Raw genomic sequence first — 23193 nt, 5'->3', positions numbered from 1 at the left:
GATTCTGTGACTGCTTCGTATCGAGACGTAGCGCGTGCAAGAACTCGGGGCGACGAGCGGCAGCGATATGATGAACCTCGCCGATCAAGAAGTACCAGCGGTTACTGTCGATTTAACGAGAATGGTAAGATGAAACACCTTATTCGTTATTACATTTAATCAGGATAATATTTGTGAAGGAATCGCGATCGCGCGCGGCTTCGGAATACCAAAATATAATCGGGGATCGTGTCCTTATTGCGCAAAAGTGTGCGAATATTGCATTCGATCATAACGATCGCGAGGCTCATCATATGACACGCAGATGTGTTATAATTCATCCGAGTTTTCATATATTTCATATACTTACCTATTAATATAAAAAAATCGATAAATAATGGATAAAATATTTGTCCTATTCGAATCGTATCGCGATTCTCTCTAATACGAAAAATTATCAAACAACGAGATTGGATTTAATCGCAGATTATGCACAATGCGAAAAACCGGAAGATATACGAGTCGCACCTCGTATCCCAGCACCACGACGAGCGGCGGAGCGTTCTATCGCCGCACCACCCTTTATTTTGCCGCTAAACGCGCAATTGTAATCGCACTCTTGTCTCGCCCCCCAATAATTCCCTCCAATACTTTCTCGATACCGTGACGTTGCCGGATTCCGAGTGTGGCATCATTTCCCATCCCATCCCCGATTCCCACTTTGTCGTCATGGGGGGTCGGAGGGTTCCGGGTGCCCTGCTTCATCGCTGCGGAAACAGGATCAAAGGGATCGTGCCCGGTCGACCTCTCTTGCTCTCCGGCCTCCTGACGCCGAGAGCCGAGACATTTTATTTTCCCCAATTTTTATCGCATTGTTTTTATTTTTTGCTCGAAACCGAGTATTCGATTATACGGACGGCGTTACACGCGGAAACGTTGCGTTATTATATAGTCCAGAGATTTTTTTCATATAGCCCATCAGCGGCTCGCTGTGCCCCCGTTTTCCCAATCCGAATGGCTTTTGCCCTTGTTCAGGGACCCCTCCTCTGCAATATAGCTCTCTCGCATGCACCATAACCTGCTGCTTGACTTTCTCAATAGCTTCGCGACACACCGGTAAAATCATTTGATTTATCTTTGTTTATTCTCAACATCGCTTTCGTTTCCCACAGACGCACGGACGCACGGACGCACGCTCCCTCTCCCCTGCGCGTATAATTTACCCACGCGTGACTCGATTGACCCGTTCTCCTCTCCCGTTGTCATCGTTGGTAATAAACGCGTATACGAGTCTCTCGGATACGTTGATATATAAGAAACGTTTCCCCCAGCATGACACGATTATATGAGGTGACGGAGCGCTCGCGGGTTATGCTCGAGACCGGCGATCGACGATAGCTCTCGCCGGTCAATGACGAAGATTAGACGCAACGAGAGAGCCCCCGCGCCCCCGAGCGAACAGGGATAACCGTTTGACGATAAATTCCGAAGCTAATAGATTCGCGCACCGCGTGCTGCTACTGACCATAGCAATTAATAAATCAAACGAAACCGCGCACGCGGGTTTATGGTTGAAACGGGTGAATGCGATATATTAAAAAGAAGAGCGGACGCCTCGTATAGTCGAGTCTCATCGGTGCATCCGTAGGTTACAGATAGCTCGTGCAATGATAAGAAATATATTGATAGTAATAATAACGCGGATAAGAAAATATGATACTATATACGAAAAACTATCGTTATAGCGATGAGGTATATACGAACTGTTAAATGAGCGATTATTCGGGGTGAAAAGTCGCATTTGGTAGTGCGTCGGAATCGCGGCTCCAATCGCGCGTCAATATATGATATAGTTGGCTCAATATGTATGGTGGAGTTTTACCGAACAAACAATATTCTTTCATTCGTCGGAGCTCGCATTGTTCGTCGTTCGGAGCTACCGCCACCGTGCGCGTCTTCATTGTCCGGCTGAGGCGACCGAGACCCCTCGATCGCCTCAGCCGGGATAAGTGAGAGCGCGAGAGACGATGCGATGAACGAAACACACGAAGGGGATGCTCGCGAGACGATTTTCTTTTGTCCAGATGACGTCCAACAGGCAGGATAAAAGTACGCCGCGCGAGTCTACAAAGGCTCTTTTTTTCTCAATGCTACCTAATTAATAACGAATTGACTTTTGGCGCTTCATCCAGCACTTGCGGCGTTCCCCATTCCCGATTAATTGTCCTCGAACGCGCGTTACCTCGCGCAAATTTTCTCGTATATACACTTGGATCCTCCTTATATTTGTATTTGTTATACCGATGCAACCGTCATACCGAGATTCGTGAGCGCGCCAACTATATAAAAATATCTAATCTAGGATAAATCTAGGTAATCGCGGTTCGCGATACTGCGCTAGATGGAAAATCTCGGTGGGCGCGCCCATGCTGCGATATGAGGTTTTGCGTTCCGGATTGAACGATGCGCGGCTGAGTCAAAAAAATTAAATCGTCGATTAAACGACGCGTAATTAATATTAATGCGCAGCATTTTGAATGTTGGCTGTGGTTGGGCGCGGAGCTTTATATTACGAATCACCACCGTGCACGGAACTTTACGTTTCACAAGGATGTAATACGGCGATCATTAATAGCGATTAAGAAATTAATGATATATTATGAGGATGATAAAGTATTGAAAGGAGGGTAGGGTAATGCGTCGGCGCAAACGTCCTAGGCGCAGTCTCAACTGTATATGAAGAAGGATGTTGAAGTAGGGGCTAGTTTTAATAGCTTTCGATCCTATATGGGCTTTGTTTTGTAACGCGAATTCGAGTTGGTTGAATCTCTGCTCTCGCTCTCCAAAGTCTATCTATATAGGTATAAGTCCTAGTCAATGTCCTAGGCAAAAAATAAAACGAATATTCACCATTGAAACGGTGAAAATGGTGAAAATGGTGAAAATGGTGAGGGGAAAGCGGCCGTCGGGCGCGCGGTGACACGAAAGAACACCGCGATGATAGAAACGTCGGAGTCGCGGGAAGAGGGGGGGCCAAGGTATACGGCGACGGTATATACGGGAGGAAAACGCGCGCACTAATAGTCGTGAATTCGCTGGGCCGGTAATCGGGTTTACCACAAGATTGCTTCGCAAGGAGGAAACCTTCCAATCGTCCGCCGGATGTCCTCACCCTTTTTCCTTACCACCCCAACAACCGCGCGTTCCCATCACCTCGTTGGCCTCATTCGAGGCCATTTATATCGTTTTTTGTTTTCTCATAACCTTTTCGGCGCAAGTGTCATTCGCCGCCGCTCTATATACAACCGATATCGATAATTCGCCCTTCGAGATAATAATTTAACAATTTTTAACGCATTTCAATGTTTTAGGCCGGCGATGGTTATGGCCGATTGGAAGAACCGATGCTCGCTGCGGATAGTACCGCTTACTGTCCGACTTACCCGGTACCCGAATCAACCGGTGACAACAAAAATCAGCATGGTAAATATAACCTCTTTTTATTTTGTTACTTACATTAGACGAGGAGAGGAACCTTTTAATTTCGGTCGACTCGAAACGCGAGCGAGCCCCAGCAGCATATATAGGAAGTACCTAATACCGCTCGTCTCGCGTTGCTTTTCAACGGAACGCGAACGAAAAGTCTATTAGCACCCGCTCATCGTGCGCGCACCCTCTCCGACGAAAACGTCTTTTGAGCTTTGAAGCTTCTTTGATAGAAAGAATACGGGGATGAAAGAGGCGTAGCGGTGCGCGCGAGTCTACTGCAAACACGTAAACGATATATGAAAAGTTTCAGAGGCTATATATCGGCGGCCGATGAGATGAAAAGAGACGCCCATGTGTCATACGATATACCGACGCACGTGTGGATCGAAAGTCGGGCTTCGCTCGAAAGTAATTTCTGAACTATGAGCAGCGCGATAGTACCGAGCTTGCGCGTGTACGCTAGGAGATGCATGAGACGAAGAAACTCGGTGGAATAGAATAAAAAAGAGAAGCCGCATGAAGAGATCGAAGCGCGGAGAGAGGAGAAACGGGAGAGAAAGTGAAGCGGGAGGGACGAAGGAGAAAAGGAAGAGCGCGCCGAGATCTCGTCACACGCCCCGAGAAGAAACGCTGTCACGGGCAGGCCGTCGAGCCCATCTCGCGGTCGATATCTTTGTGTCTTCGTATCGCATCGCGACATTATTTTTTTCTCCAAAAGTTTTGTGATTCTGGCAGGCCGAACTCGACGAACGCCGCATATAACGAGAATATAAATACAATCGATTATGAAAACGAGAAAAAAAAAAAACAAAAAAACAAAAAAAAAACAAAAGTGTGAGTATACCGTAACGTAACGCTCTCGCCTGAATAAGAACCTGGCCTGAACGTCGGCCGCGCGTCGATTCGAGCTAACTTAATAAAATTAATAAAAGGTAGCACGGAATTTGAAGAGAGAACGCGTCGAACGCGGGAATCTGTGTTTTCAAAATTTTTAACCGATTTAATTTATTCAATTATTTCACCGATTTTTACGCGAAAATTTGTTTTTTATTAATTATTTTGCTAAAACATTCGCGATTGCGCTCGCCGGTTGTCGGATATTGTATTTCGCTCGCAGTTTCTCGCAAAGTGGTAAATAGGGGTATTCGAGGGCGCCGATTACGAATTCGTTATCAGATTTGCCGAATCCAAAATAGCGGATGATGGGCCAAGATGACGGGCAAAATATTCTAACCCATCATCGGACTAACGAAGGTCGAGAGACATACGAAAATTTATAAGAAAATTAGCATAATGAAAATTTTTGTTTAGGACTAATTCATATCAATAGGGGTGTAGCATCGTCTTCAATTTCATTGATAACGTTTGGGGAATTTCCCGGTTCAGAATCGGAGCCAGAATCTCCAGAATCATTTGGTTCAGCAATGAAAGAGGCATCAAAACTTCCACTTTCACCTTCTTCAATTGCGATGTTTGCTGTAATTATTATTAGTGATGGATTTTGAAGATTAGAATTCATGATCGTAAACTCTTGACCCCTCAGAGAGATCTCCATCGAATTCCGATGAGAAAATGTCGATAGAAAAAATATTAGAGCGCGAGAAAATGTTTTTTTTTTTTTTTTTTTTTTTTTTTTTTTTTTTTTTTTTTTTTAAATAATAAACAAGCACAACTGTCTTAAATGAAATTTTTTTGAAAATTCTGGGCGGGGATTCTGAGAGCTGAGGACATTATTCGCGTCGGATGGGATTAGCGATGAATTTTTCCCGTACGGATTTCATAGAAGGAATAGCCGTTGAAAGATGAGACGGAAGAGCGTCCGTTTGGGGGAGGGGGTAATGGGTTAATAAATCAGAAATTTGGAAATTAGGATTGGACTATACGGGGATGAGATCGTTCCCGAACCCCTCCGAAAACTCAAGCCGGCCATACCACACGCTACGTTTATACCTGACGGGTTTGCCTGTGCAGTTGTACCTGTACAGGTCAACTTGACGTCGTATAGCGTGTATGGGGCACCGAAAAACATCCACGCACGCTCAGGTTTACCGCGCACGGTCAGACCCGAAAAAATTGATTTTCGATTTTGCTCCGGTCGCCTGTACACGTCTGTATACAGGTAGACCTCTCCGCGGTAAACCGTAGCGCGTATGGCCGGCTTTATAATGTTTGCTAGGATCAGGTATAGAGTGTTTGAGGTCAACCTTGTTATATTTGTTCCGAGTCGGAAATTTCAGAATGGACTGCCATCCGAATTGGTCGCGCGCACCGAGTTTTATACCCCCCCATGGTCGTGACTTTTGACGATTGAAAAGTCGAACGCCGAATTTTAATCTCACTTAATTTTGATTGGCTTAGCGCCCGTATATTTACGCAATTTATTGATTCGTTCCGTTTTTTCATGCTTTCCAAAATTATTTTATACAAATAAAACGATCAAAATTTGAGGTAATTAATTATTTAACTATTTTTACAAAATTTTTATTTTGTAACCAAAATCAATTATTATTAATCATTTAAATTGACCAAAGAAATGTGTTCGCGTCGCGCGAAATTGTTTCTAGAACGTTCGATCGGCGCGCGCGCGCGCTGTAAAATTACATTTTTCTTTCATTTGTTTTACTAAAATTTTCATATAAAATTAAATTAGGAAACATTTATCTTCGATTCCGTGTATTTTTTCCGATTTAATCGAGTCTAATTACGATACGTTGATAACAAAATTTCAGGATGATTTTTCATTAGTTTATAATAAAATATGAGGAACGAGTTTTCGAGATGTATTATCTAGACTTTTGAACGCTTATGTCGCGCGTCGTGGTTTGTCCGGGTCTCGGGCCTTTGTATCGAATGCCAAAATATATGGCCGCCGCCGCGCCGGTCATGCAGTTCGTACGAGATCGTGTGAAATACATCGAGCCGGACCTCGGTGTTTTTCGAGGTCGCCCGGCCGGGTTGGGATGTCTTGTACGTCTCAATATACGCTTCTCGTTGGGGGCGATTGCGGTACGGGAACCTATATACGCGGGAGCGCATGGACGAGCGCATTGAGAGTAAATATAATATGGTACGGAATAACCAGATATCCTCTCCATAGAGGAGAGAAAAAAGCGTAACACGGTGATAACGGAGGATATCGTGTAAACGAATGAGCCTATATAAAGAACGGGGCAAATGCGACACCGCAAACCGCAAAGGTAATGCTCTATAATGATAAAAAGCAACGAGTGCGCGAGATATCTCCCCTGAAATAAAAATCGTTGCACCGTTGTTTGCCGAGATCCTGAATCTTTTCGTTCGCACGGAAGATTCACGGAAAGTTATAGCGAATAAGAAAAACGAGTCGATATACGAACGAGGCGCAGACGTGGGTGTATGCGCTACAGTTTCGATGATTGACACTTTATGTAGAAGGTCGGTGGTGGTGAGTTTCCATTTGTACCAGAAATATGCTGCTCAGCATCGGCATCTTTTCCCCCCTGCTGTAACTCAATCAGTGCCTATAATGCTGCAATTTCTCCATAGTAATCGCGTTACGCCCTACCCCCGAGGTAGCCTCCTGGCGGTAACCCGTCGCGGTCTGCCAAGGGCTTCTCTCGTCGAACGAACGTGCAAACAGGAATAGGAATAGGATCGACTCCGATCGGGGGACCCCGGCTACCGCGGCGTTGAACCACGCAGAGGAAACTCTCAATACTACTCCCTTATCCGCGCGCGTTTCTGATTCTACCAGAGTGACGAGGGCTCGACCTATTCTCACTTAAAAACCGTCCAATTTCCCGTTGAAAATTTCCCGTTTGCATGAAAAAAAAAAAGAGGGAATTATACGTTTTTGCGACAAGCGCTCGATGCGACGGGGCGGGCGGACCTTCCGACCCGCGTATCGCTTCGATTCGAAGCATCCGATCGGAGAATAAAATAGTATATAAAGATGGAAAGAGGCGTTGAGAGTGCGTGCCATTATCGACGACGAGCAGCACGGCGCATCGAAGCGTACTTCGTCGATGGGCCTATAACCGAATTATCGATGAGTGACCTCCCTCCCGTGGCGAATCTTGCAGACCCATCATCAAATACAACCCGAATCGGATTTGTGCACGCGACAACAATTAGTGACGACGACTCGCCGCTGCGTAAACAATATATAGTATACCTACCCACTTTCGGTTTACGACGACCATTCGACGCGTCCCGCGCCGCCACGCACCGGCTGGTGGGGGCTTTTTCAACTCATCTCTGCGAGCAACTCCGTCGCGTTCCCTTCCAATTTCCCTACTTATTTTCTTCTTCCGTTAATCCTTCCTTCCTTGCGACAATAAGTAGGTATACTATATTTCTTCTGTCAATTATGAATTAATAATTAACGGTGTATTTTTTAATTCCAGGTACACAACTATATCCACAGCAAGACTTCAGGCACGAAACCTGGCTTCAAGACGGTGAGTCTGATCTTGAGCAACGATATATCCCCCCGAGTATTTCTAATATCGTCAACATCCGGCACATATCCGGCACAATAACGCGACGACGCCGTCGATCTATCGTTGTTATCATTGTTGTTAGCACTGGCGCAGAAATTTGTAAAAGTCACGCGGAAACATTTTACCCGTTGCCCGGATAGCTCAGTCGGTAGAGCATCAGACTTTTAATCTGAGGGTCCAGGGTTCGAGTCCCTGTTCGGGCGTTTTTTTTTTCTCTCTCTCTCTCTCTCTCTTTAGATATATTTTCATTCCATCGGCGATATCGATAGACGCTCCAACGCGGATCACCGCGCGCGTTCGGTAATCGCGTCTCGAATTATTCGTGATGATGGCACGGTTAAGCAGATTCAGGATATAAACATAAACATTTTCGTGCTTGCACCGGTCTTGGCAAAAACATACAAAAAAAAAGATTATCGATGTCGAAAGGAAATATTGCTTTTGGATACGAAAGAACGCCGCGAATTGAGCCACGCGCGTTTTTCCATTTTTTTCCGCAATTTTAAGGAGCGCGTAGTACGTGAGAAAAGAAAAAAGAAAAACAAAAGAAAATGAAAAAAATGTTGGCTCTCGGCAGAAACCCCTTGATCCAAATAACTCGAATAACATTAATTTCAATCTTTCGTGTCTACCGTGCGGGTGGGTATATGTATACGCTGGTTATTATTGCCTGATGTTTGTATATGTATACGTGATCGCGAAGAAGGCGCGCGGTATCGGAGGCGGAGCAGGGAGCAGCGATGATCGCGGTACGCAGAGGGTGGAAACGCGCGGTTCTGTATATAGAAACAAGCAACACCCTTCTTCCTTGCTTACGTTGGAAAAGTACATTTTCGAGATGTTAATTAACGTGCCTGAGGCAGCGGTGGGTGTTGCAGCATCGGCTCAGCAAACTAATACGCCAACTATAATTGAGCAGCGCACGAATTTCAATAAAGCCAGGGACGTTGTTGCTGTTGTGCATGTTGTATATATACTTACAGCTTGAAAAAAATATTTCGTGTTTCAGGGAGTAGCTGTGAAACGGAGGACAGCGAGCAATTCGTGCCAGAATTTCATCATATGTCGGGTAAGCGATCGAATTGGTACGCGAATATAAAGAATAAACCATCAGGCGCTCGCTGGTGGCATACCGCCGTGACAAAGATCGCGGCACATCGGAAATAGTATACACACTGTACCGTGACAACACGATCTTCGAAAGACGCATCGATTATGTTGCTATACGAAACTGCAATCCCGTGGTAAATCCAACAATTTCCGCACTAACGAGACTCTCGCTCACGCTCTTCGACGGGGAAATGTCGAAGACGAGACGAGCGGGTGCTTTCTTGCCATTTGCCCTTAGCGAATGGTACAGGAGCAACTGCGCGCCGAGCCCGACTCGTATACAGTTTACCGTTTGAGCAAATTTGTCGAGGGCGTTGCAAAATAGGAAAATAGGAACGGAGAGACTCGCGGCGGTCCACCGCCTGCCTATATCTGCCTGAAATATATATATAGATACGGTTGCGCGCGAATACTATTTTCATCGCATCCGGAAACAATGTAGTTTCCGCTATTCAACACCCTCCATCCCAGTCCGTCCGAAACTCCGGTATTCTCTTGTCTCTATATATCTCTTTTCGCATTCCTTATTCCGACGACTCGCGACACGAGGAAAAATCACGTATTTCCAGTGTATTTTTATATCCTGTTCGTGCCCGCGAACGCTTGTATAAGTATATACTACATATGTATATGCGTTATCAAATTACACCAGCGGTGGTCCCGCGACCGAAAGGTCGTAGCATCGATGCATAAACATAAACGATTACCCAAGCGAGCAATATAATCGCTGCATGGCGCATATTGTAACGGGGACAGCCTTACACCCTGGCACGATTTTTGGTTTGACAGAAGTCTGTCAGAGGGATACGGACGGAGCGCTCTCGCGTCAGCGGCGAAGCACCGCCCGCGTACGTACGACGACAATAAGGCTCCCAGCCTTTCCTTTATCCTCCTACTTATTCGTGCCAAAATTGTACTAGAAACTGAGTAATAATCGTCAAGGCATTGCGCACTCTGCCCGCCGGTCAGACGGGTCAGACGGGTCAGACGTTGACAAAACGTCTATCCGTACAATACAAGTACGGTGATGCGCTACCAAGGCATTGCACTTATGTTAGCCTGGCTTCGTCACGATAGTACGTTTTTGAGTACTCGATGCTCTTTACCCGCTCTTATATAACAAAAAAACCCGCCGGTCAGTGCATGGATCCTGCACAGACACCTCTCCTACGTGCGAGAGGAGAATCCAAAGTTCCGATATTTGGGAAATTCATCATCTCCCGAATATCGAAATACGTTTCAATAATATATTAATTTAGTTACGATAAAACGCTCTATTATAATAGTTATAATATGTCAAAAGGTGCGGCCGGTATATATATGAAATAATGTGATTGTTTAACCAGCGATGGAGTAATAATTCCGGAAGTGTCTGAACGAAAAACGAAACGGTAGGTTCGAAGTAATGCAAATAGCCCGAGGTCTATACGAAGCGGCGGGTACGGGAGAGGACGCGAGAGAAGAGAAGCAAGCTAGAACCGAATCGGGGCTCCGATTCTATATAATAGTCGAGTATAAACCAGCAAAGACGAGAAGCGGCTGACTGGGAAGAAAAAAATTGACGGCTCAATTTATACCAGAGATCAAACAAAGAGCCCTTCCTGCCGCGCGCGCTCCTCCTCCGAATTTGATCTATGTACACGAGGGTACGCGGGGTGAGGGGGGTGGATCGCTACGGTACGAGGAGATGAATCGTTGCTGGAGATATTCGCGGATTTACAGAGCCTTTTCCTATCAAGCAGGGGTGCAAGTGCGCCAACTGTTGTCTCAGGTATTGTCGCAAAGTGCTCGATCGTGTAATCCCGTGATTATAACTATTGGAGTCAATATATAGCTCTTTGCGCGCACGGACTTCTTTTTTCACTCCCTCTTAACGCGTTATTAAATCAGTCGGGAAACGTGTGTATACCTATATATATATATATATACGCAGCAAAAGCAGCCCCCGCCGTTGCGGTTATCATAATATATATAATAATACCCTCAAAAAACTCGATCCGTTTTCAGCTTTTAAAACGAAAATAATTTTTCTATTCGGCCAACAAAAGGTTGTTTCTATTTCGCTCCGAATATTTGTTTCGCGAAGCGCGAATCGAGTTTGGGTGCGCGCGACCGCATACTAATTTAATTTAAAAAATCAGAACAACAGCAGCAGGGAATCTTGTTGCGCGCACACGAAACGCTATTATAACAAACCGGAGTACGATACTCACGCGGGTATGTTTGTAAATAAAATTATTGGGTGCGTAGGTCCGCGCGCGTCGTTGAGCAGCGGCGACACTATTCCCACGACTATACGATATCCTTTTGATTTATCGTCGATTCCCCCCTGCTGGAATCGCGTAAATATACGGATACAATAAAAGTACGCTTTGATGCGTATATAACGGAAGAAAGAGGAGAGAAACGGCTCCGTGTCTCCGTTAGACCCTCGCGTGCGGCGGCGGCGGCGGCGGCGGCGGCGGCTATGACGATGCGCCATGACGCTTCCGGTCCGCCACGCGTCCTTGTGTCATTGTCGCATTTCTATACTCCCGCATGCACCGCCGCCGGGCGCACAGTAAGACGGCGGATGCGATGCACGCGTGCCCCCCATTAATGTGCGCGCGGTATACGAGAGTACGAGAGTCGAGCGTCCAAAAGTCTATATATACACGATTGCTCGCGTGCGGCGAGAAAAAAAAACATACAAAGGGGCACGGTGAATGTCTCATTCGTCGCGTCAGTGAGAAAAATGTATAGAAAATTGATTGCATCAAGAGCGAGCGATTCCAAAATGTATAGTTATAGCTGTTATCTGATGTAATTCACAGGTAACGACGTCAAGCGTGGATCCTCGCAATGCAGCAAAAGAGTCAACACCGATCGTTTTGAATCGCAGTATTCGGACCACCGAGAGTCCAACATTCGAAACAACAATTTCCTCGATCCGAGTCCCGCAGCCTCTTCATCTTGTTTCGGGTAGAGCATATATAATATATCTTATTTCGTGTTTAGTAGGTATACTTATAATAAAAAACGATACGAAAAAAAACAGAGCGACGGTAATTCGGGGTCTCTTTTGGTACAGAAATAATCGCGTTAGTGATGAAAATAGGGAAGCGACGGAAAATAACGTTGCTGTAAAAGAAGAGCCAAAGGATCGAGGCTACATCGAACCGATTCCCGTGACGAGTTTGACGGCTTCTAGAATTCAAGAGCCTCTAACAGGTAAACATCATTGTTCAATCTATATTATTCAGTCTATAGTATAGCGCGTATTGCGGCGTGATAGCCGGCGTCACCGCCGCCGCGGCGCCTCATTGAGCCCTCGAGGCGCGTATCTTTTGGAAAAACTTGCGCTACAATAGTTATGTTTGTGCATGGCGGGGGGCAGAATAAAATATGAATTGATTGAAATACATGCGCATATAATGAGGGAAGCGCTCGTTGATGCGTCCTCGTTGCTGTTGGTAAATCTGACGCGAGAAGAATTTCTCATGGAAAGGTTGACCCAGCGAATCATTTATTTCAGACTCAACTTGAATGAGACGAGTCGCGATTCGAGCCTGCTCACTCGATCGGAAATCTCGTCCCTCGTTGTTCCGTGACAAATCTAAGAAGAACGCGGGCGACGCATGTAGTATTCCCTCAATTCGCTCCGTCATCCGACTCGTGCACCTTCTCTCCTTTCTCCTTTTCGTCGCATTATTATATTTATAGTCTGCCGGAGTACTTGTTTTTACGAGAACTAATCGCACCAACGCATACACAGTAGTAATTATACGAGTGAAATTTGTTATCTCATATACAGGAGTCTTCGCGATATATTGAGTATACGTTATTTCTGCACGCGAGAAGGCGAAAAAGTAGGACTCGCTCGCATTCAATGGCTACTCGAGTCACAGACTTATTTATCCCCGTAATGACAATCGTGATAACAATAATAGTATGAATAACAACAATCAAAAACAAAGCAGGTACTGTTATGAGAGATAGGGGAGAGTACGATTTCCGAGGCGCCAAAATTTGACGATTGATTCTTTATATTTCGACCATTCTAAAACGAATTACAAGAATAAAATTTTTGCGTATTCGGCTTCCTTAAGGAGTTATGACCATTTGAAGTTGAAAAAAAGTGTTTTTTTGGCTATTGATGATAAATTTCTAACGCACGCGAATACGTGAGGGTATTAATATCTTGCGTTGAAATGATTTTTCGAAGTATAAAATAGTATTTTTAATAGTGTTTCAATGCCGTATTAAAACATTGCGCCTTGATTTTCAAAATGTGTGCGCTAAATTGCAGACTATTAGCGTAACCCGGAAAACACCACGTGGAGGTTGTCTTGTTGTGTTGTTGTGTTGTGTTGTTTACCATCTCCTGTTTCAATTTGCGTTCATTTGTTTATTTGGCAGTACAAGCGAACATTGTTACAAAATATAACTTCAATTCATTGGGGAAAGTACGATTTCGGATGGGCCAAGATTTAACGATTGATTCCGCACACACATCGAAAGTGCTTCAAACCCACCCAACGATTCCGCGCACGCATCGCAGGTGCTTCAAACCCGTTCAACGATTCCGCACACACATCGAAGGTGCTTCAAACGTACCCAACGATTCCGCACACACATCATAGGTGTTCCAAGCTCGCCCAACTATTCCGTACACACACCGAAGGTGCTTTAAACCCACCCAACGATTCCGCACACACATCAAAGATGTGTCGAATGGAGAAATGAATTTCAACATTTTTATAAATTAAAAAAAAAACGCGCCTCAACGTTACAAACCCTATTGAGTGATGTTCCGGACCCACCTAAAAATCAAAAACAGTATTTCTAACGAGTTTTCGACAAATTTTCAAAGGATTGTGATTCGATGAATTGTGATTTGACGAATTGTTTTCGACGAATTTTCCCCAAATCACCGTTCCACCCCCTTAAATTTTTTTATTTTTTTTAATTTTGATTTTCATTTTACTGCAAAATAGTATCATTTCCGATAAAAAAAAGGGCGCTACATGGTCCAAATTAGGGAGCATACACATCATAATGATACTTCAACTTTCAACCCCCCGTTTCACCCCCTTAAAGGCAAAATTTCGATTTTTTTTACTCTTGAAAAACATCTTATTTTGGGCTAATTATGAAGACTGCATGGTCAAAACTTGGCGCCTCGGAAATCGTACTCTTGCCGAGAGATATGAGCGCAGGATAAACGGCCTAAGACGCCGCGGACGGAGCTAATGCCACCACTTCTACGGTGGTGGTATGGCAAACGTTGTGTTTCTTGCAAAAGGAAAAGAACCACCGGCGGGAGCTATATATCGCCCGTATAGCACTGACCTTCCCCACCCGGCCAATCGTCACAGTCGTAATAGATATTCGCGTCCCGCCCGCGAGACTATAGATGTGCACAATGAAAACGACAATAACAGCAACAACAACAGTAATAATAATATAGAAAAGACATTATACGGGGTTCGCCGGGGGTGCAACGGATGGGGCTTGTTCGCTTTTTTCGCCTTTTTTTTCGCGCATCTCCCAAGAGAGTCGAGTTCTTGCACGCGTTTCCAAGTACAAGTAATTGAATAATTGAAGCACGCTCTCAACCCGGAGAGACTCGTAGTTCCGTAATGTGTGTTGCCGAAGACTCGAATCCGCTCGCGTGAAAATAAATATATATCGCCATAATAAAAGCGCGATCGACTCGAATAAGGAGCGTGCGACATATATAGTTTAATCATTCGTCGTAACAACATTGGTACAAACCGCGAGTCATGCGCACTCGTTGATTCGCCAAATATATTTTTTCAGCGAATCGTTTCGCAGCGGATTTCAACATACTACTTCCCAGTCGCACCACCTGGGAATTACGAGCTTCTGCACAAGCCCGTGCACTCGCTTTTCCCCTTCATCGTGTCCCTTTTGCTCCTTTTGGCTCCTCGTTCTCTCCCATTAAGCCGTTTGAATAATTCACTCGCAGTTTACGTTAATAATAGGAGGAAGGTATAGAGCCGGTAGATAGAAAAAGCTACGGATCAAACGAGAAGGTTAGCTGCTCTGCTCCGCTCTGCCTTGGCCTGGCCTGGCCTGCTCCGGACGCTGCGCGTTATGTCGATGTCTCGCCAACGAGGGGCGCCTTCGTTCTTCGTTTTCAACGGCCCTTGCGGAAACCGCGCGTATTTTCTTCATTCGGCGGCGTTGCTTATCCTGCTTTTTTCCCCTGCATTTCGGAAAGCAAAACATTTTTCGAGCGAGCGAGATGCTTCGTCTCGCGAGGGTGTCGGAACAAAAGAAAAGCAAGGGCAAATATCATCGGTATCATATAAATATCATCGCGCTTGGTGAACGGAGAGTCGAAAAAACTGGATGAGGTGCTGCTCATCGGGGAGGGTGATAAAGGAAGAAGCTCGGTGAGAAGAAGGAGAGAAGAGGGTGGAAAGAGAACCAAGACGCGGAACGAGGACAATATAAAAACGCGTGCAAGAGCATAATATAGCGAATGTAAGAGTATCAGGTATTGCGCTCACGCTCCGCCGCCGGTGAAACGCTCGTCCCGCGCGAGCAGCGCCAGGAAATTGATTGATATTCAAAAAAGCCTGGCAAGGACTGGCAGGTTGACTCGTTGAAAAACATACGCAACCGCGATATTGAGGTATATAGAGAAGCTTTACGAAGTTATACCGCGTTGTAAAAGTCAACAGCTCCGACGGAGCTTTGGACGTAGCGAGTCCGCGAGCAAAAGCTCTCTCTCCCTCCCTGGGCATAAGTGTTAAGTGGGCCTTTGCCCTAAGGGGGCAAAGTGGCCCACTTAACGAATTTAACGAGTTTTGTCGGTTAGCACATGGTCATTTACTTATTTTTATGTCCCAAAAATGATTCCACCTCCTTATTTCTCGAATTTTGAAAAAAAAAAAATTTTGGGGCAAATTGGCCACCCCCTCGAATGCGGTGAAAATCGATAATTGTCACTTCTCGTTAATAGGATGGATCAGTCGGTAACCTTACTTGGAATTTTCGAAATCGAAATTCTTTGACACAGTTTGACCGATTAAAAAAAGGCTCTGTCAGCCTACGCAGGACGATGGCAAAAATCGACTGACAGAGCCTTTTTTTAATCGGTCAAACTGTGTCAAAGAATTTCGATTTCGAAATTTGCAGCTATCTCTCTCGTACTCACGGTTGCGATATACCCCGACTGATTCATCCTCTTAAATACACGTTGTAATTGACTATTCCCGCATGGAACATTGAAGGCTGCGATAAACTGAAAAGAAACGAGGCATAGTAGGGACCCTCCTTCGATGGGATGAAAAAAGAATTAGTCGGAATACTTGGATAAATTTTGCCATTACCAGTGGCAAAAGCCCGTTCTTATCGGGGGCAAATCGTGAGAAAACCGCCATTATCACGAGTCCGTCGTATCGCTCGAATCAAGTGAGTAAGAAAAAAGATAGATCATCAAAAAAGAAAAATTCTTGTCAGCGGCGAACGTTGCTTGTATTTTCTGCGATCAACTTTATTCGCATTCGCAGGTGTTGATGAAGATAAAGTCCATTATAAGTGCGATTTTTGTCAATAAAAATAAAATAGACGATTATTATCAGTAATTCGCAAAATGATTCTCACCCTCTGCCTCAAATAGCTAAAATTTCTCAAAAAACATAAAATTCTCACTGATCCTGTGCCCCACCAAAAATCGGAATTCCGTGAGTGGCCACTTTGCCCCAGAATTAAAAAATGCCCGAAAAAAGTGAGTCGGCATCTTGGGATATGCATCGAACCGTTCGAAGTTATCCTAATGACTCGTCGAAGCACGGGAGGGGTCGAAAAATGTCTTGCGTAATTGTCTCCTCGTACTACCGCGACTCGTCGCGAAAGGAGGGAGTCTCCCGCGCATTCCCCGATTTCGCGGTGCGTTGACTCAGCCCCGCCGCGGCTTGCCCTAAAAAAGCTATTCTCAATCCGTAATCCGTTTATACGTTGCTCGCAACCCACCGAGAATATTGAAAAATATTGAAAAGTCAGTCCTCGTGCGATTCAAACTCGGATCTATCTTGGAATTTATGATGTGTATATACGGGGGAAGGGAGAGTTTGTGCAATGTGAATAATAGTAGCTGCCGCCGCCCGAGTCCCCCCGCGAGGTTATTATTTCTGCTTTTAATTCGGAACTATTGGTAATTGCATTTAAAATTACCTACATGAATATCGCTTCGTCGGATCCACAGACCGCGCGCGGCCATGCACCCTTGCGCGGGGTAAACGAGGTTAATCTTGCCGACGCTTTTTGAGACACGCGCGCGATTACACGCGGTTTTAATCTCGGAGAGCAATCGGCGAGGCTGCGTTTGAAAATATTATCGAGATCAAGTTCGGAGGAGCATAAAGTTATTGTCGCGAAAGCCCTAAATGGCTTTTGGTTCGTTGTTGCGTAACGAGGAAAGAGGCTTAAAAGGGTTGTTTCACCGCGCCGCTTGGCTCGGGTACCGCTTCGTCTTTTGAATAATTGAGCGTACACCGGATATGCGAGCTACCAGCGCGCGGTGTACGCTCCTCCGAGCTGCATACATGTATAGAGGGGTATACAAAGGTATGTATGAATATACAGATGCGTTAAATATGAATAATAAAGTTTACGAAGGAGTTTCGACGAGTCGGATGCGATTTCTTCGTTAGGCTGGTTCATAGTGGTATATGCCGCGTGCGCGCGACCCGACGGGGGTATAACGTTATATATGCATGCGCGATTGACATTATAATTAAAAATGTTTTGCAAATCGAATCGATCCATTCTTAGTATATTCGAATAAATTCATTTTTGTTTGTTTCGTGACAAGATGATTGACAAAAGAGGCCGTATTAAAAATTGCAGCTCGTAGTCTGGTGTATCAACGAGAGCAGCACAACTTCGCTCCAGGATTATCGGTGAGAGAGGTGAAAGGTTCCCCGACGTCGAATCGGCCCGCGAGCGCGAATTCATCCGCGTCCCAGTGGCATTCGGTCCAAAGTTCGGGGGAATCGGCGTTCTTATCTCGCCAAGAAATCTGGGCGGCTTCCGAGATTTATCAAAGAAGAAGCATAACGCCAACGTGGACGGAATTGGGAGGGGGGGCTCAACCTGATTTGCGAAATTTATCCTGGGAACGACGACAGGGTGGCGGCGGCGTCGGCGGTGGTGGCTCCTCCTCCTCCTCCTCCTCCTCCTCTTATCAGAAGCGAAACAGTTCACCGAATTTACTATGGGGCTCGGATTATTGCAAGAGATCGGGCTCGAACGTTGGAACTTGCGGATGGAGCGAAGTTTCCGTCGGTTATCAGCAACAACAACAACACAGACGAGGATCCCTTCAATTGTGGCAATTCTTGGTTGCGCTGCTGGATGATCCGGTCAACTCCGCATGTATCGCATGGACCGGCAGGGGAATGGAGTTTAAACTCATCGAACCCGAAGAGGTGAGTGTGTTACCTCGTCGTTTGATCTTGCGTTCGATTTATGTTCGTTAATATATATGTTGGGTTTGTATGCCTCGCATATAGGTGGCTCGCCGATGGGGCGTGCAAAAAAATCGACCGGCGATGAATTACGATAAGCTCAGTCGTTCGTTGAGGTATTACTACGAGAAAGGTATAATGCAGAAAGTTGCCGGGGAAAGATACGTTTACAAGTTCGTGTGTGATCCAGAGGCCCTGTTCAACATGGCATACGGCGGCGGGGCAGGTGGACCGACGATATCCGGCGAGGCTCGGGCCGGAGGCGACGGAGGTGGTGGTGACGTTACGAGCGTTACCAGAAGTCAGGCTATTACGGTAAAGCATACGAGCCAAACTGACGTTTCCGATGTTGACAAACATCCGGCTTGCTCCGGCTATAACGACGCTGTTCTCGCCGTGTACTCGAATACCTCTTCCGGTAACGAACCTCGATTAATAGTAACAATAATAATGATGATGATGATGTTGATGATGATGATGATGATGATGATGATGATGATGATGATGATGATGATGATGATGATGATAATGATAATAATAAGAATGGTCAAACGAAACGGGGCGTTTCGTATATTCGTATATGTTCCCGATGGAGGAATTTCAAACGGTCCTAATATTTGTTCGATACGCAGCGTACGCGTCGTCGAGCCTTCATCATTTTCACCAGTACCTCGGCTCGAGCAACGACGGATTCAAGACTCCCCCAGCCCGTTATCATTCTCATCAATATGCCGGGAATCACTACTATCATCATCCACCTTCCGGTTACCCGGAGTCTTTTCTCAATTACGGTCGTTTTACCGCTCACGATCCACTTCCGACTGAGATCCCTCTTCGAGTTCAAGATACATCTAGATCTCATTGTGTCGCTGGTTCCGAAAATCTCGAGAGAACGAGACATTCTAATATGGCTTACAATTCCGGCCAAAGGTTATTGCATTTACCGGCGAGCAATAACAGCGACAACAATGACAACGAGGCGGCGGCGGCGGCGGCGGCGGCGGCGGCGGCGGCGACGGCGGCGGTGGTGGCGACGACAAACCAGCCTCAGAAAATCGAGCAAGCTCCTTATGCGTGTCTAGAAGTCGGTAGTTGCGTCTGTTGAGATTCGCACTCGATAAAAAATGAATTTCCGATGGTACCAGCACATTTGGCTTCAATCGGGGTGAAATTCATAATCAGTATATTCTCAGGGGAGAAAAGTGTGCATCGATGGGTTAGCGGGCGTGACAATTAAAACAGTTTCGATGTATTTTCGTAATTGTTTTTCATCACGGTGCATAAACGTGGAAAATTGAAGGTGCGTCGAGTGAGAAAAATCCATAGTTTGCTTGAAAATTGAGAAGCATACGTGAACAACAATTGAAAGATTCTTCGGTCGTTCGACAAACCATATCCCCCCTTGGAACATTTCGGTTTTTGCAACATTAATTGAGTGTTCCTTGATACGCGTCGTGCAAAGAGGGAAAAAAAAAAGTTATTATTCGGTCTACGGAAAAAGGATACTCGGCGGCCGCCGCGCGAATGCATCAACGAGCTCGCCGTATATAATCACGCGTGTGCAATAAATTATTGATTTGTTGGGCGCGGGCTTGCCGGTACGCTTGCCCGCTGCTGCAACAAGTACAAGAATACTCGTGTAAATAGTGACACACCTATATAGTGAGCTCCCGAAGTTTCGAATTTTCCCGGTGCTCTCCGTAAATTCAATATTTATCATCTTCGTTTATTCAAATGTAATGATGTATAATAAATTATGCGACCATATTTCCTAGAATTCGAGTTGTTTCTATTATTCGACATGATTATTTGCCAACGCTCGCCGCGGCGTTCTTGGCAAATTGCGGAACTCATCGGATTCCGGCCGGTGTATCTCGGCGAGTTGAACGAGCGGCTCAAATAAGTTATTCCAGCAGCAGCAGTGACATCGAAGGTATTACAATAATGAAGCTATTCCTCGAACCACGTAATGCCGCAGTTGCGTTTAATACATTATCGATGCCACGCGTTTTCAAAAAAATAGCTCCTTAAATAAATTAATACTTGTGGCAGAAAATTATTATTAAACACGCATGCACCCGGTGGCAATCGGAATAAAAGACGATCCACACTGCTTTTATTATGCGTTTTGAGGGTGGTGCCTCGCACTGTCATAGAGTTAAAGTGCATCGTCGTTTGGTCGAAATAAAATTCGGTACCCCTACGCCCATCATCGCTTTGACCTCGTGCATGTAACTAAAATTGATTTTTTTTTTTTTTTTTTTTTGTACGCGAGACGTAGTACATATTTGTTTGTAATATCCGCGGCAACAACGCCATTATATACAGATAGAAGGAATGACGTGATGTCAGCAGCGCGCGCGTGTCGATGACTTGGCCCCCATATGGTCGCACACGCCGCTGTCAAAAGCCTATCGTCACCGCTAATTCATACGCATCGATCGAAAATCGCAGTTCCCGGCCATAGTGTACACAAAAAAAAAAGTAGTCGATGTTGATTATTGAGTAAAATTTAACAAAAGACAATGTAGAAGGGGATAAATTGACAAGAAAGATCGAATTTCAAGCGGTACGAGAGACGTTGAAGCATCGGCAGCAGCAGCAGCATCCGCATCGTGTTCAACGACTAACGGCGAGCGACTATCGATCGAGCAGCAGAGGAGACGTTCGATGTATCCTACTTTTCATGCGAAGTAGAGTCCGAAAGAATGCGAGGTTAAAAGGTTCGATTGAGAATATAAGTGGGATACGGAGAATCGTGGTTAGCGAATAAGCTATATATAAGATCACGTCGGAACGAGCCGTCGAAAGAAGCAGAATATCGAGAAAAAAAATACATTCGCATGTATTGAGGAGGAAGAGGGGAATGATGAGTTACAGCAGCAGCGGAAAGAAGGAAGAATCGGTGGTGGAAATAAAGAAGAAAACTTTGATCGATAAAAAGAAGGGTGTTGGCTCGAAAAAATTGGAAAAAGGCGTTAATACGTTTGGTTTTGGGGACAAGGAACAAGCTCTCCGAAGCATCGAGTCTTTGCGAGGGCGCGAGGTATCTTATAAATATCGCGTCATCAGCGGCCTCGCGAAAAGGGCCACCATAGTCTTATCTTGCACGAATGATGAAGAAAAGATCGGGCATATGAGAGCCGCCGTCCAAATTTTCGATAATTGGATAATGGATTATAAAACGAAAACGAACGATCGATCATTTTCTCAGCAGGATGAATAATAAAAATCATTTGACGAAATTATTGACGGTATTATAGCAGCAACATAGTGAATGCCAAAACTCGTTATACATATTATTAGTACACGTTGCACACTCGTCAGTTGCGGAATTATTCGAAATTCATACAACGTTGTTTTTTCAATATTGTATATACTTATTGTGCCGCTCGCAAATGCACGTCGCAATGGGGATTACAAAAAATTCTGTTCCAAAAGAAAAACATCACAGACGGTGCTTCCGAACGGACCAACGACTGGACAGTTTACCCACGTAACGAAAGAACACCACGCGATGTCTGTGATGTATCATGCGGGAATTATTTCGATCAAGAACGGATAGTAGAATTATTGGGAGAATAATTGTATGTAACCGCGTTTAGTTATGTTACCGACGGTCGATGAGTGATCACGAATTGAGCAAAACCCAGCAACGCCAGCAACTGCGCAGAGCGCTCACATGTTATTTGTCCAGCTATAATAAATATAAAAAAATAATAAAGCGATGTGTATACTCTACTAACCAACCCCTGCCCTTCCCGAAATGCCAAGGCACCATCTTGGGAGTCAAATTTTTTGAAACTTGAAAATCAAACCTTGACGAATGTTGCGCTCATTGTGTACTAAATATGAACAATATAAAATATACTGCACACTGGTCACTGCGGAACGTGGAACAACTCTACGGAACCACCATCCCACCCCCCACCACATCGTTTCACACAGCGCAGCGATCTGTGCATAAGTGGTGCTCCGAGCATTTTAGTTTAACAAATGAAAAACGTGAAAAACATTGAAATTAAATAATACAAACAAAATACCACCATTCGTTCCGACTGGTTCCGACAGAAACAGCTAGCATGCTTTGGCGAGGAGCCTTGACGAGGAGGGTGAAATCCTCCCCGCCAAAGATCGTAGCGGCTAGTTTCGGACGGTAAGCAGACGCGATGATCGTTTTTGTCGGTAATCGTACGTGAGAATCCCTGTCTCCTGTCACCCGCTAAGGGTGGGTTGTTCCAACTTCTAGGTAGCTTATCTGCTTTGTAGACCTTTAACTGTCAGATAGGCCTACCTAGAAGTTGGAACAACCCACCCTAAATCTGGCTAAATCCACGCTAAATCTTTTTTTTTTTTTTTTTTTTTTTTTTTTTTTAAGTTTTGGGTGGGTCGATTGATAAGGAGTTGAAACTCGCCTTGCGAATTTCTCACCAATAACTCCAAGACAAAGATTTAAATGATTGATGAATATATTGACGAAAATATGGATCTTGACTCTTCAGCTGACAACAATGTTCTCTCCAATTCTATTCCGTTCGACTTTTAGTCTCACAAATCTTTTGATTTTCAAGCGCAGACTGTACGATCCGCTCATACGCGGACCAATCACGCGGGTTTTCATCCTCCCACTCATTCAATTCTGGGGTCTCGCG

General features: G+C 45.1%; 1 protein-coding gene and 1 non-coding gene across 2 annotated transcripts; both read left to right on the top strand.

The window, feature by feature from the left end:
• On the top strand, window positions 1-20298 carry LOC122406528 (ETS translocation variant 4-like). The gene is made up of 9 exons (XM_043412029.1): window positions 1-124; window positions 3351-3462; window positions 7854-7907; window positions 8959-9018; window positions 11873-12020; window positions 12130-12269; window positions 17922-18502; window positions 18587-18959; window positions 19174-20298. The coding sequence occupies exons 1-9, from the start codon at window positions 68-70 to the stop codon at window positions 19644-19646; spliced, it is 1998 nt and encodes a 665-aa protein (XP_043267964.1). The 5' UTR covers window positions 1-67; the 3' UTR covers window positions 19647-20298.
• On the top strand, window positions 8080-8152 carry TRNAK-UUU (transfer RNA lysine (anticodon UUU)). Its single transcript has one exon. It is a non-coding gene; the product is annotated as a tRNA-Lys (tRNA).
• Window positions 20299-23193: the final 2895 nt, after the last annotated feature.

The sequence above is a fragment of the Venturia canescens genome, chromosome 2 (genome assembly GCF_019457755.1).
Source record: "Venturia canescens isolate UGA chromosome 2, ASM1945775v1, whole genome shotgun sequence".
NCBI classification, from domain to species: Eukaryota; Metazoa; Arthropoda; class Insecta; order Hymenoptera; family Ichneumonidae; genus Venturia; species Venturia canescens.
This window is presented reverse-complemented; position numbering and strand designations above follow the sequence as displayed.

Excerpts from the sequence above, each read along its gene's own strand:
- LOC122406528 (XM_043412029.1), top strand. The coding sequence starts at position 68 with ATGATGAACCTCGCCGATCAAGAAGTACCAGCGGTTACTGTCGATTTA. Across the intron at positions 3,463-7,853 it reads TGACAACAAAAATCAGCATG|GTACACAACTATATCCACAG; the intron begins GTAAATATAACC and ends TTTTAATTCCAG. Across the intron at positions 9,019-11,872 it reads AGAATTTCATCATATGTCGG|GTAACGACGTCAAGCGTGGA; the intron begins GTAAGCGATCGA and ends TGTAATTCACAG.